At 37.8% G+C, this 13,570-nt stretch overlaps 1 protein-coding gene across 2 annotated transcripts in view; it reads right to left on the reverse strand.

Moving 5' to 3' along the window:
• The window catches only part of LOC127855570 (pre-mRNA-processing factor 40 homolog A-like), a 36,315-nt gene extending 22,745 nt beyond the window's left edge, over positions 1-13,570 (reverse strand). Inside the window, exons 1-7 of one of the 2 annotated variants that reach the window (XM_052391301.1) lie at positions 13,419-13,570; positions 12,093-12,174; positions 8,720-8,847; positions 6,064-6,174; positions 3,265-3,385; positions 859-889; positions 9-176 (exon numbers count right to left, since the gene is read on the reverse strand). In XM_052391301.1, coding sequence (XP_052247261.1) covers positions 9-176; positions 859-889; positions 3,265-3,385; positions 6,064-6,174; positions 8,720-8,847; positions 12,093-12,174; positions 13,419-13,451 — 674 coding nt within the window. In that variant the 5' untranslated portion in view covers positions 13,452-13,570. The remainder of the gene's footprint in view (positions 1-8; positions 177-858; positions 890-3,264; positions 3,386-6,063; positions 6,175-8,719; positions 8,848-12,092; positions 12,175-13,418) is intronic. The other variant, XM_052391300.1, reaches the window with a different exon arrangement.

Below are 13,570 nucleotides of genomic sequence, written 5' to 3' on the forward strand. Positions count from 1 at the left end.
CAACCCACCTGCTCTCCGAGCTCTCTTTTTCGGGTTGTTTGACCTGCGCTGCCACGGCGGTGGGTGGGGGAGGTAGCTCTATACTGGCAAGTGTGGCTTGCATCGCCTGTTCTATGGTTGATAGGGGCTTTGCAGCTTCCACTTTTGGAGCCTCTTCCGTGGCATCACCGCTTCCTCTGATATTGAGTCAGTGTTATATAAAGAGGAGGTTAGCATTATTTTACCGTTTCCCACTCAGAAGCAAGGTGAAAATGGCTATGTGCAAACTGCATAAAACCAGAACAGCCTGCACGTAACTCGCAGTCTGTTCAGGTTTTATGCTGTTTGCTGCTCATCAGTATCTTGGGTTGGAAATGAAGCCTTTAAAACTTGAATCTAGTAAGTAAGGTCTTACCCGGTAAATAAAATATAACTTTCTAAGAGACTACAAATGCTTAAAAATACGTATCTAAGTGGTAAAGGGTTAACAGAGAGGCGGTTAACATTTAGTGAATGTAGTATATGCTTTTTCTCCATGAGATTTTGAAAGGCAGTAAATACTTTTCAAGGCACAGTCGAGAGGACAAACATGTTTGAGTTATAAATGAAATACAAAGGTATGACACAAATCATCAAATATCCTTTTTTTTCCCCTAAATTTTATTTGCTTTTTTTATTAAAAATTCTAGCACCCTTGAATAAAGTGAAGAAGCCCAATTTAATCTCACTGAATTTCTTGTACATTTTTTTCTAAGCATAACGGTAAATAAATATTGCCCACTGAAGAAACTGCTTGGTTCCATTTTAGCAAATATTTGACAATTCAGAAGCTGGTGATGAACTTTTTTCAAAATGACAGAAAATGCCAAAAGTACTCACTTTTCAGCCTCCCTTTGCTTGGCAATACTTGCTGAAAAAAAGAATCATTGCATTATTTGTATTTCTTAATTTTATAAAATATGGGAAAACAAGATGCTGCAATCAATAAACACATATGCACATAGTGGAAGCTTTATTAGTTTGAATTCATTGGCCCATTTGAAATTGTTTAAGCCCAAAAGTATATAAATGTCAAGGTCAAATTGAAATAAGGTGATACGCTTGTGTAGTGTTAATTAACATCATTCATTCAACACGCCTGTTAATCATGGGCGCCACATCTTTTATGCGATGCATTAATAAATGAGCCAATGCTACTTCTAATGGCGCTAAGGACAGGATGTTTTGAAAATCCACAGATAATCCTACAGGCTGAGAAAGTTTTAGGGTTTTTCTTTAAATTTGGCAATATTTAAAAAATCGGGCAAGGTGGTGCGATTCAACGAAGATGTATTCATCCAAAAATGTACAAAAACATACAATCACAACCCATTTGGAAACGTGGGGACCTTTATAAGTTGTGTCATTCAGGAGTTTTTGAACCCAAATCAATGTCTTTTGCCTGTGTGAAGAGCAAATTTCCAACCAATGAGATCGCAAACGACATCAAAACATTTCTAAAAACATGTACAAGTTTTTGCATAACAACGTTGGCATTTCTTTGATCTAATAGATAATTTTTGTATTTTTTTTAAAGAGATGTAGCCAATGCCAAGGAGGTGACAGGGCATGGCGCCAATGCTGTTTTCAGCTGTTTTAATTTTTGTTGGCCACCATACTTTTTTGTGTGGTATTCCAGGTTGAATGTTTGATCCTTTTTGGAAATTCGATGATAGTGAAATATAATCAAAAAAGTAAAGTCTACATAATAATGAAGAAACATGTTTTGCAAAAAGATTTTGATTTCTTTCATTTAACCCTTTGCATGCTGGGAAATTTGTCGCCTGCTAAAATGTTGTCTGCTTAATTTCTAAAGTTAGCATTTTCTTTGATTTTTTTTCAAAGAATACTATCAGAAAAGCAAACAGTTTGGATCCTGATGAGACGCCACGTTCTGTGGCGTCTCATCTGGATCCAAACTGTTTGCAAAGGCCTTCAAAATTCGGTTCCAGCACTGTAAGGGTTAATAAACTATAAATCTGGAAAGAAACACAAGTCTTAAAAAAAAATCTAACGATTAAAGACAGAGCTATCCTACTTTTTTGGAGATGGAAGTGGGGACTGACAACATAGTTTAACTAAATTAGGATTCGTACACCTTTGCCTTTTACTAAATTAAGCATTTGTATTAAGGGATAAATCTCAAGCGAAGTAACATCTTTTGATTATCACGTGAATTATCTTACTGTATAAACACTTTTGTTGTAGAAGCAATATTGTGAAAATGTTGAGAATTTTGTTATTGGATTCATTAAGTATTACATATATTTGGTTTATATCGTACAATATGTTTTATTCATGTAGCTGACATCTTAATTGAGTTGGTTATTAATATATTTACATATTTACATCTGTTTTTTTATATAGAATTTGTACATGTTCTGTACACATCTAGGTTTACGTATAAACGTTGAAAAATAAAAATAATATAAAAAGGAATATTATCTATCATATATCAAATGTAAGTCATGGGATGGTCCTATATTTTGTGCATTTGCACCAACTCCTGTCCTTACCGCCACCTCCTTGGCATTGGCTCCATCTGTTTTGGAAAATACCAAATAATCTATTAGATCCGCAAGAAGCCATTGTGTTTGTGCATATGGCAACTAGTATATGTTGAACGCAATCGTTTGCTGGCATTACCTTATCCATCTGGTGGACATTTTCTCATCACACAGGCAAAAACATCAATTTACTTTCAGAAGTCCACCATGGCACAACTTGTAAAGGCCCCCATGTTTCCAAATGGAGTGTGATTGTATGTATCTGTACATTTTTGGATGAATTAATCTTCGCTGAATCGCACTACATAGCCTGATTTTTTTTTAATAATGCGAAATATGTTGAAAAGACATATAAAATCTACTAACCCTGAAGAATTATCATTGAAATATCAAAACATCCAGTCCATAGCGCCACCTTTATTAATGCATCGCCAAACAGAGGTGGCATCCGTGATTAACGGCAGTGTTCAAGTATGAAAGCTTTGTAGGGAGCAGTACTGACGCTATACCAAACAGGTCATTTTGGGTAAACCTCGTACGGAATGAAGCACTAACAAACAAATGAACGGACATGTTGATTGCTAAATGCCTCCCTTCATCTGTATTTCCTGTGGGCATACAAGTGTTAAAGTTGCAAAACAAAAGAATTTTAGTTTTCCAAAGGATTTCTGTACAAAATACAGATCAATATAGGAATCAGTTGACAGTCAGCAGAATGGAGAACCCTTTATCGGAATACCTTCCAATTCCTCAAGTTCTTTAGGCTTGGTCCAGCGAGATTCCTTGGTGACAGAGTTGTGGTAATACACCTTGCCTGTGTCTGACTTGTACTCCTTCCATGGGCACCGAGACAACAACAACTGGAACATGGATGCATAACAACCTTAACCCTTTGCATGCTGGGAAATTTGTCGTCTGCTAAAATGTCGTCTGCTGAATTTCTAAAATTAGCATTTTCTTAGCTTTTTTTCAAAGAATATTATCAGAATAGCAAACAGTTTGGATCCTGATGAGACGCCACAGAATATAGACGCCACATTCTGTGGCGTCTCATCTGGATCGAAACTGTTTGCAGAGACCTTTAAAATTCGGTTCCAGCACTGAAAGAGTTAAAGAAGAACACAGGGCTGAATAGGCCATTCACCGTATTAGCCCATCGAAGAATAATAACTTTTAACAAGGGCCAAGAGCAAAAGCAACAACTGAAATATGGTAGAATAAAATTGTTATAATGAGTCCCAGAGCTTACACTGCCCTGGCCAAATTAACAATTGACTACAAATTGAAAACTACCAGTCACTGCTATAAGTATTTCTTTATTAAAAGTTTAAACTCCACAAAATAACACAAATTATAAGAATTCTGACTTTGTATAATAAATTCTTCAAAGAAATTGTTTAGCCATGTGATACACTAAGTGCTGCTTGTTAAACTGTATAACTATTATATAACGTTATAATCCGCGAGTTACCTGGGTTTATTTCCCCCAGTGTGGGTGTGTTTGTGTTTATGTGGGTGTGCTTGGGGCATTTCCTGTCCAGCTCATAACTCTAAATTTACGATTGGATTTCAAAATAAAAAAGCAAATTTGATCATCATTTAAGACCTTTCATGATTTTTTACATGTCGTGTGCAACAACATGTTGCTCACTTCAAGGGGAAGGTCACAATGGATGCTTGAGAGTTCTTGCTTATTTCTTACATGTATAAAATGAAAATACATGTTTGTGTCAAGCCAATAACTTTCCTTTGTACATGTATGATGGCATTTCTACACAAGTTATTTAGACGAAACGAAACTGTTTACACTTGAATTGTTTTGCACTTTCCTTGTATTGTGAAAGTAAATGGTTGTGTCTGGCCCATTACTTTATTGTGCATGATGGCATTTTATAATAAATTGGCACAAATAAACATCAAAACAAGACGTGTTGTGTTGAGGGCAACAACATGGAGGCTTGCTCGAAGGTGAAGGTCGGAGTTTACACTTAATTGTTTTGAATATTCTGTATTATTATATAAAAAAGAACACGTTTGTGGCCGGCTCATACCTCTGTTCTGCATGATGGCACTTCAAAAAACCTTAACAGAAATTATCGTCATATCAAGACATGTTGTCTGCAACAACAATGCCGTTAGCTTAGCCCTATGCATGCTGGGAAATTTGTTGTCTGCTAAAATGTCGTCTGCTGAATTTCTAAAATTAGCATTTTCTTCCTGTTTTTTTTCAAAGAATACTATAAGAATAGCAAACAACTGGATCCTGATGAGACGCCACGTTCTGTGGCGTCTCATCTGGATCCAAACTGTTTGCAAAGGCGTTCAAAATTCAGTTCCAGCACTGAAAGAGTTAAAGGTCAATGCCACAGTGTGCATATTCCTTATATTGCCAATAGCTTTGCCTTGCATTATGGTATTTGTCAAAGAAAACACTTTAATTCGTGCATAGTCCTTGGGTATTAGTGAGATCCACCGGCACCAAGACAGCAACAACTGAATAGTCCTTGGGTATTAGTGATAATAGATGATCATATGACAGTTATATATCTTTACCGTGCAATGGCAATAATTTTTAAAATTTTAATAATTTGAAGACAGCATGATGTATGCACCAACTAGAATGCATGCTTAAAGATCGATGTCACATTTGTGAAAAGGGCTTTATGTGAAGAAACAGTTACAAAGGACTGGAACATACATGCTGTGTTAATTGTTCATATTTTGTGTGGCAAAAAGCAATTGTGGGGGACATTTCTAGTTTGAACAAGAGCTATTACCATAGGATGACTTATGCTCCCTATAAACGCTTGATAGAATTTATGAGCTTTTTTTGAAACCTAAACGCAGATTTCCAACCCTAAACGCGGACCCTAAGTTCAAGGTCAAAGTCACAGGGGTCAAAATTTGTAAGCGTATGGAACAGCCTTGTCCATATACACATGCATGCCAAATATGACATTGCTATCTGAAGCGACATAGAAGTTATGAGCATTTTTCGAAACCTAAACGCAAAGTGTGACGGACAGACAGACAGTCCGATCACTATATGCCCTCCTTCGAGGGCATAAAAAGATGCAAAAATGTTTGTAAGTTTTAATACTGGAAAATTATTTTGTAAAGCCTCATGGAAATATTGATTAACTTAAAAAAAAGATACAAACAAGGGCGGACAAACAGAGTGGTGAGGGAAAGAGTACAAAGTGGGGGCAAGCAACACACAAATTCATGTCAGTATTGATATTGTAAACAACATAATATGGATTTTCTTTGCCATGTAATAAGTTCTTAATTTAACCCATTTATGCTTAGCATCTAGTAAAAAGGACTTTGCAAACAGCGTAGACCTAGATGAGACGCCGCATGATGCGGCGTCTCATCTGGGTCTGCGCTGTTTGCTTAATAGAATTTCTGTAAGAAATATTCTAAATATAGAAATAAATATACTAGAAATGCCTAATTTTGGATATAAATTGATCCAATTTAGAAGGATGGGAGAGTCCACTAGGCATAAATGGGTTAAGTGCATATGTTGTGTTACCTCTGTATCAGTTTGAAGGTCTTTAGGTTTCTCCCAGCTGGACTGTTTAGATACCTGGTTGTAGTAATATGTGCGGCCATCGGGAGCCTTGTGTTCAGTCCAGGGAGACTTCTGTTTAAGATGGACGAACTTGTGTTAACATAAATATTTCAAGAATATTTAAAGTCCACATGTATCATCTACAGTATACAACATGTGCTAAACAAGAGCTGTCAGAGGACAGCGCGCTCGACTTTTCGAGTGCTTGACAGTATAAAGTAAGCCATCATGGGAAAATTGTTCATATACAATAATTTATTAGACGATATTTCAAAAATAAAAAATGGGGGGGGGGGGGGGTAGGGGGGGTGAGAGGGGGGGGGGTAATTTATTAGATGATGTTTAAAAGAAAGAAAAAAAATGGGGGGGGGGGGGGTGGGGGTGAGAGGGGGGTATAATGTGGGGTGTAGTAATTTTTATTAGATGATGTTTTAAAAAGAAAAAACTTGGCGGGGGGGTGGGGGGTGAGAGGGGGGTATAATGTGGGGTGTGGTAATTAATTAGACAATGTTTAAAAAAAATTTTTTTTTGGGGGGGGTGGTGGGGGGGTAAGGGGGGTAGGGGGGGCGGGGGTGAGAGGGGGGTATAATGTGGCTTGTGGTAATTTATTAGACGATGTTTAAAAAAAAACAAGGGACAAAATTGTCACAAAACCAGGTTTTCATTGTGAAAAAAAAATCTGATAAAGGGAGAAAACTCAAACTGAACTTTTGAAATGACCAAAAAAAATTAACCCCCTTTGTAAGTTTTTTTTTTTTTTAAATCTATTTTTAGTCGTGGCGACCTTGACATTGGAGATATTGACGTGATTCTTTCGTGGGACACACCGTCTAATGATGGTGAACAAATGTGCCAAATGATTTTAAAATCTCACAATGAATGACATAGTTATGGCCAGGACAAGCTCATTTATGGCCATTTTTGACCTTTGAACTCAAAGTGTGACCTTGACCTTGGAGATATCGACGTAATTATTTCGCGCGACACACCGTCCAATGATGGTGAACAAATGTGCCAAATGATTTTAAAATCTGACGATGAACGACATAGTTATGGCTCGGACAAGCTCATTTATGGCCATTTTTGACCTTTGAACTCAAAGTGTGACCTTGACCTTGGAGATATCGACGTAATTATTTCGCGCGACACACCGTCCAATGATGGTGAACAAATGTGCCAAATGATTTTAAAATCTGACAATGAACGACATAGTTATGGCCCGGACAAGCTTATTCCGCCAGCCAGCCAGCCAGCCAGCCCGCCCGCATTCGCCAATCTAATAACCAGTTTTTTCCTTCGGAAAACCTGGTTAAAAAACACATTGGAGGGGGGGTTGAGGTTGGGGGGGGAGGGATTCTGGTAGGGGCATGGGGTATTGTTTGGGTGGAATCCATTGTGGTATTCAGGTAAGTGTTGTTTTGTCAAAGTAATAATAAAATGTGATCATAAATAAATAAGTTATGGCAATTTAAGCAAAAGGTTCAATTATCTAAGTGTAAAAGGGGCCATAATTATGTCAAAATGCTTGATACAGTAGTCTGCTCTTGTTTATAGGTTGGGGTCATGTTGGTAAACATGTATGCAACATATAAAAGCAATATGTCAAAGGATATAGGAAATATTGGGGGTAGTACGCAAACTTTAACATAGATTTATCAATAATATGCATATTCTAAGTATAAAAGGGGCAATAATTATGACAAAATGCTTGATAGAGTTGTCTGCTCTTGTTTATAGGTTGGTTATGTTGGTAAACAAGTATGCAAAATATAAAAGCAATATGCTAAGGGACAATGAAAATAAATGGGGTAGTACGAAAACTTTAACATTTGCTGCATATTCTAAGTGGAAAAGGGGCCATAATTATGGCAAAATACTTGATAGAGTTGTCTGCTCTTGTTTATAGGTTGGGGTCATGTTGGTAAACAAGTATGCAAAATATGAAAGCAATTTGTCAAGGGACAAAGAAAATATTTGGGGTAGTACGAAAACTTTAACATTTGCACGCAGACGCTAACGCTAACGCCGATGCCGGGGTGAGTAGGATAGCTCTACTATATATATTTCATATATAATAGTCGAGCTAATAAAAAAAGGAAAATAAATTATACCCTTAAATATCTTGAAAACCATCATAATCACCATCATTGTTTTTTTTCAATTTTTCATGGATTTTTTTTATATATGTAACAATTGCCAGTTAAGCACTTGAATCTAGAAAGAAAGATCTATAACTGCATTTGATTTTTCTAAGTGACTTCAAATATGCAACAAGAGCTCCGCATAACGGGTGCCAACGCTCGGCTGCAAGTGCAGTTTTGAATAAATGAAAGCTTGTCAGATTATTTTTTTTAGAGGTCACAGTGACCTTGACGTTATACCTAGTGACCCAAAAATGGGTGTGGTGTGTAGAACTCATCATGGTGCATCTACATATGAAGTTTCAAAGTTGTAGGTGGAAGCACTTTGATTTTAGAGCCAATGTTAAGGTTTTAGCACAGCCGAATACGAGCTGGCTATGACAATACCTCAGGTTTTATCAAACAGCCGAGCTAAAAATATGAGTGGTAAATGATTAACAGTCCAGAACAAACGTTGAGAATATTAAGCAGTTTACCTTTTCAGGTTTCTGTTCCGACTGGGCAGAGTTGTTCTGCATGCCTCCCATCTGAGGGTTCATGGGATATCCTCCTGGGCCCACAGGTGGCATTCCCATCATGGGAGGGTAAACAGCACCAGGGAAACCTGGGAATGGACATTGAAATATCGGATATTGACATCCATCGTGGGAGATAACTTAGCACCAGGGAAACCTGGAAATGGACATTGAAATATCAGATATTCACATCATGGGAGAGTACCCAGCACCAGGGAAACCTGGGAATGGACATTGAACTATCGGATATTCACATCCATCGTGGGAGATAACGTAGCACCAGGGAAACCTGGAAATGGACATTGAAATATCAGATATTCACATCATGGGAGGGTACCCAGCACCAGGGAAACCTGGGAATGGACATTGAACTATCGGATATTCACATCGTGGGAGATAACCTAGCACCAGGGAAACCTGAGAATGGACATTGAAATATCGTATATTCACATCATGGGAGGGTACCCAGCACCAGGGAAACCTGGGAATGGACATTGAACTATCGGATATTCACATCGTGGGAGATAACCTAGCACCAGGGAAACCTGAGAATGGACATTGAAAGATAGGAAATTAACATCATGGGAGAGTACCCAGCACCAGGGAAACCTGGGAATGGACATTGAAATATCGTATATTCACATCATGGGAGGGTACCCAGCACCAGGGAAACCTGGGAATGGACATTGAAATATCAAATATTCACATCCTGGGAGGGTACCCAGCACCAGGGAAACCTGGGAATGGACATTGAAATATCAGATATTTACATTGTGGGAGATAGCCTAGCACCGGGGACATCTGCTGAAAGATCCGAAATTAACATATTGGGAGAAAGCCTAGCACCAGGGAAACCTTTAAATGGATATTGAAAGATCGGAAATTAACATAATTGGAGAAAGGCTAGCACCAGGAAAACCTGGGAATGGACATTGAAATATTAATTATTTACATTATTGGAGATAACCTAGCACCAGGGAAACCTGGGAATGGACATTGAAATATTAAATATGTACATTATGGGAGATAACCCAGCACCAGGGAAACCTGGGAATGGACATTGAAATATCTGATATTCACATTGTGGGAGGGTACCCAGCACCAGGGAAACCTGGGAATGGACATTGAAATATCAGATATTCACATCGTGGGAGATAACCTAGCACCAGGGAAACCTGGGAATGGACATTGAAATATCAGATATTCACATCGTGGGAGATAACCTAGCACCCGGGAAACCTGCGAATGGACATTGAAATATTGAATATTCTTAAATGGATGTTGTTGTTTTTTTCCATAGCAGAAACCTTTTAGCCGTATAAAACATGAACAATTTGTAAAATTTCATTAAATTCATTGTAAGTCTCCCAAAACTGATTGTAGCTGAAGATATTTCATTCTACTACTAAAAATAAACAGAATTCTTCTTTATTATGTACAGCAAAGCCAAGCAGAATTTATATTTGTCTTTAAAAAGTGTGGCATATTTGGCAAAAAATTCAAAAAAATTACAGACACTGACAGGAGGGAAATCTAACAAAATTATACTGTTATTTAACCAATTTATGCCTATTGGACTCTCCCATTCTTCTTAATTGGATCAATTTATTTTCAAACTAGAGCTTTGTCACAGAGGTGACGAATACCCCCACATGCCACATTGACACATAATATTTTGCATGTCGTCTTCACAAAAAACAGCAGACACCATGCTTAATTTTTAAAACGCACTAAATGACCCCTTGACCTAGTTTTTTACCCAGAAAGGCCTATGTTTTAACTTGGCCTTAAGATCATCTCCATAAAACTTCTGACCAAGTTTGGTGAAGAGCGGATGTTAACTACTTGAATTAGAGAGCGGACACCATGCTGAATGTTAAAAAACGCACTAAGTGACCCTGTTTTAGGCCCGGAATCGCCCATGTTGAAACTTGTCCTAGAGATCATTTAGATAAAGCTTGTGACCAAGTTTGGTGAGGATTGGATGAAAACTACTTGAATTAGAGAGCAGACAACATGGTGAGGTTTAAAACGCACTAAGATACCCTGTGACCTAGTTTTTGACCCGGCATGACCCATATTCAAACTTGACCTAAACATCATCCAGATACAACTTCTGACCAAGTTTGGTGAAGATTGGATGAAAACTACTTGAATTAGAGAGCGGACAACATTGTGATGTTTAAAACGCACTAAGTGACCTCGTGACCTTGTTTTTGACCCGGCATGACCCATATTCAATCTTGCCCTAGACATTATCAAGATACAACTTCTGACCAATTTTGGTGAAGATTGGATAAAAACTACTTGAATTAGAGAGCGAACAACATGGTGAGGTTTAAAACACATTAAGTGACCCCGTGACCTAGTTTTTGACCTGGCATGGCCCATGTTCTAACTTGACCTATACATCATCTAGTTACAACTTCTGACCAAGTGTGGTGAAGATCGGATTTTAACTACTTGAAATAGAGAGCAGATACCATGCTCAATGTGTAAAACGTACTAAGTGACCCTGTGACCTAGTTTTTGATCTGGCATGGCCAATGTTCGAACTTGGCCTACAGATCATCTAGATAAAACTTCTGACCAAGTTTGGTGAAGATCGGATGAAAACTACTTGAATAAGAGAGAGGACACCATGCTGAATGTTAAAAAACGCACTAAGTGACCCCGTGACCTAGTTTTTGACCCGGCAAGGCCCATGTTCGAACTTGGCCTTAAGATCATATAGATACAACTTCAAAGTTTGGTGAAGATCCGATTAAAAATACTTGAATTAGAGAGCGGCAACATACTGAATGTTTAAAACGCACTAAGTGACCCCGTGACCTAGTTTTTGACCCGGCAAGGCCCATGTTCGAACTTGGCCTAGACATCATGTAGATACAACTTTTGACCAAGTTTGGTGAAGATCGGATGAAAACTACTTGAATTAGAGAGCGGACACTTAATACGGACCGACAGACAGACCGACCGACCGACAGACAAGTTCACTCCTATATGCCCCCCTAAACTTCATTTGTGGGGGTATAAATAAGGGATTTCTAGTATATTTATTTCTATATTTATAGAATATTTCTTACAGAAATTTCTTTAAGCAAACAGCGCACACCCTGATGAGACGCCACATTAATACCATTATGCGGCGTCTCATCTGGGTCTACGCTGTTTACCAAGGCCTTTTTTCTAGATGCTAGGCATAATGGGTTAACATACACAAATGTACCTGGACCAGGTAAAGCTTATTTTTCATTGAAAATTCAATTTCAATTCATCTGATCAGGAAATGACCTGAAACTCTGATATGAAGGAACAATTGTTATTGGTATACCTGGGGGAGCAGAAGGTGGCATCATAGGGGGCATTCCACCGTCACCTGGACCCATAGGTGGCATGTAGCCTGGGCTGCTCATCTGAAATGGAGTAGAAATCTTTGCATTACTGTGGATTTATTTAATTTCAAAAAAAAGAAATGTGGATAGGATAATATCTACACATTAATTGGATCATAAAGTAGTACATTAAAACATCAAGCACAGTTTTTATTCAACCAATCATCAATTAACTCTAAAGTTAGATTGATACAATTTGTACAAACTATTTTCTAAAAATCAGTCGAAAACAAAAGTAAATTTATGTGAAACATCAATGTGTATCTTTCAGCACTCAATTTGTTTGATTTTTTTTTTTGACATATTAAGTAATAGTATCTTTGGACTTAATTTGGGCCATGAAATACAAAAACATACAGCTTAATTTACTGATGGCAATTAGCAATAACATATCATAAAAACACCATGGTGTGAATGCCAAATACAATTAATAATTTGCCCTTTAAATCACTGATAAGGTGTCAAAAACAACACTTGTTTGTGGACTCAAACAGCAGAAATGGTTTGTCAATAAGGGGCAATTAAGTGATTAGCCATGGTCAATTTAAGCCACAGAGCTTAAATAGAGAACTTGGTTGCCATTTCATAGAAGCTACTTTGTTTTTTACAAATGTCTGGACAAAGTGTCTCATATTGGGTCGCCGGGACAAACCTCCCATAAGTGGGATTGTCCCGCCAAGATCAGGATGTCTTGCATGTATGGATATCACCTAATTTTGGAAGATTGTTCATAAAATTGTTAAGCAAGTATGTTTAACTGTTTGAATGGGGGTCAGGATGGTCCAAATCCATGACAGCCCAGACCATTACAGCCTTTAATACAATGGATTGTCTTAGATATTCTTTAAATTGAACCTATTAAACGAAATTGTCATCATACTGGCACAGTTTTTCACTTTACCTCTTTTTGCACCTCTTTCTCTAGTTGTGTGATCCTTGAACATTATACAAGTGTCCGCACAGGCTAATCTGGGACAACATTTTACGCACATGTATTAAACAGGTATTATGCCCAGTTTTCTCAGAACAAGACCCAATTTGAAATGACATGATCTCAGCCATCAACAACATGTGCTATCTTCAAATGTAGCCACACCAGATTCGATCTGTTTTCATGAATTAGCATATATTTAAGCTCAGAAGTTTCTGCCATTATCAATGAATGGAAGCTAATATTTGTGGTGGATTTCAATTTTCTGTTGCCCCAAAACAACTAAAAAAATGTACGAAAGTCTCTGTACAGTGACACATATTCCAATACATACATGAACAGGAAAAGGAGCTGGTGGTCTCATCATAGGTGGTGGTCCACCGCCACTTCCTGAATTCTGAAATCAAATAAACAATACTGCATATGTACCATAAACATGTGTGTATATATACAGCGCTCTAGATAAGCTGTGCATCAGCGTAATAT

The sequence above is a fragment of the Dreissena polymorpha genome, chromosome 13 (assembly GCF_020536995.1).
Source record: "Dreissena polymorpha isolate Duluth1 chromosome 13, UMN_Dpol_1.0, whole genome shotgun sequence".
Classification (NCBI taxonomy): domain Eukaryota; kingdom Metazoa; phylum Mollusca; class Bivalvia; order Myida; family Dreissenidae; genus Dreissena; species Dreissena polymorpha.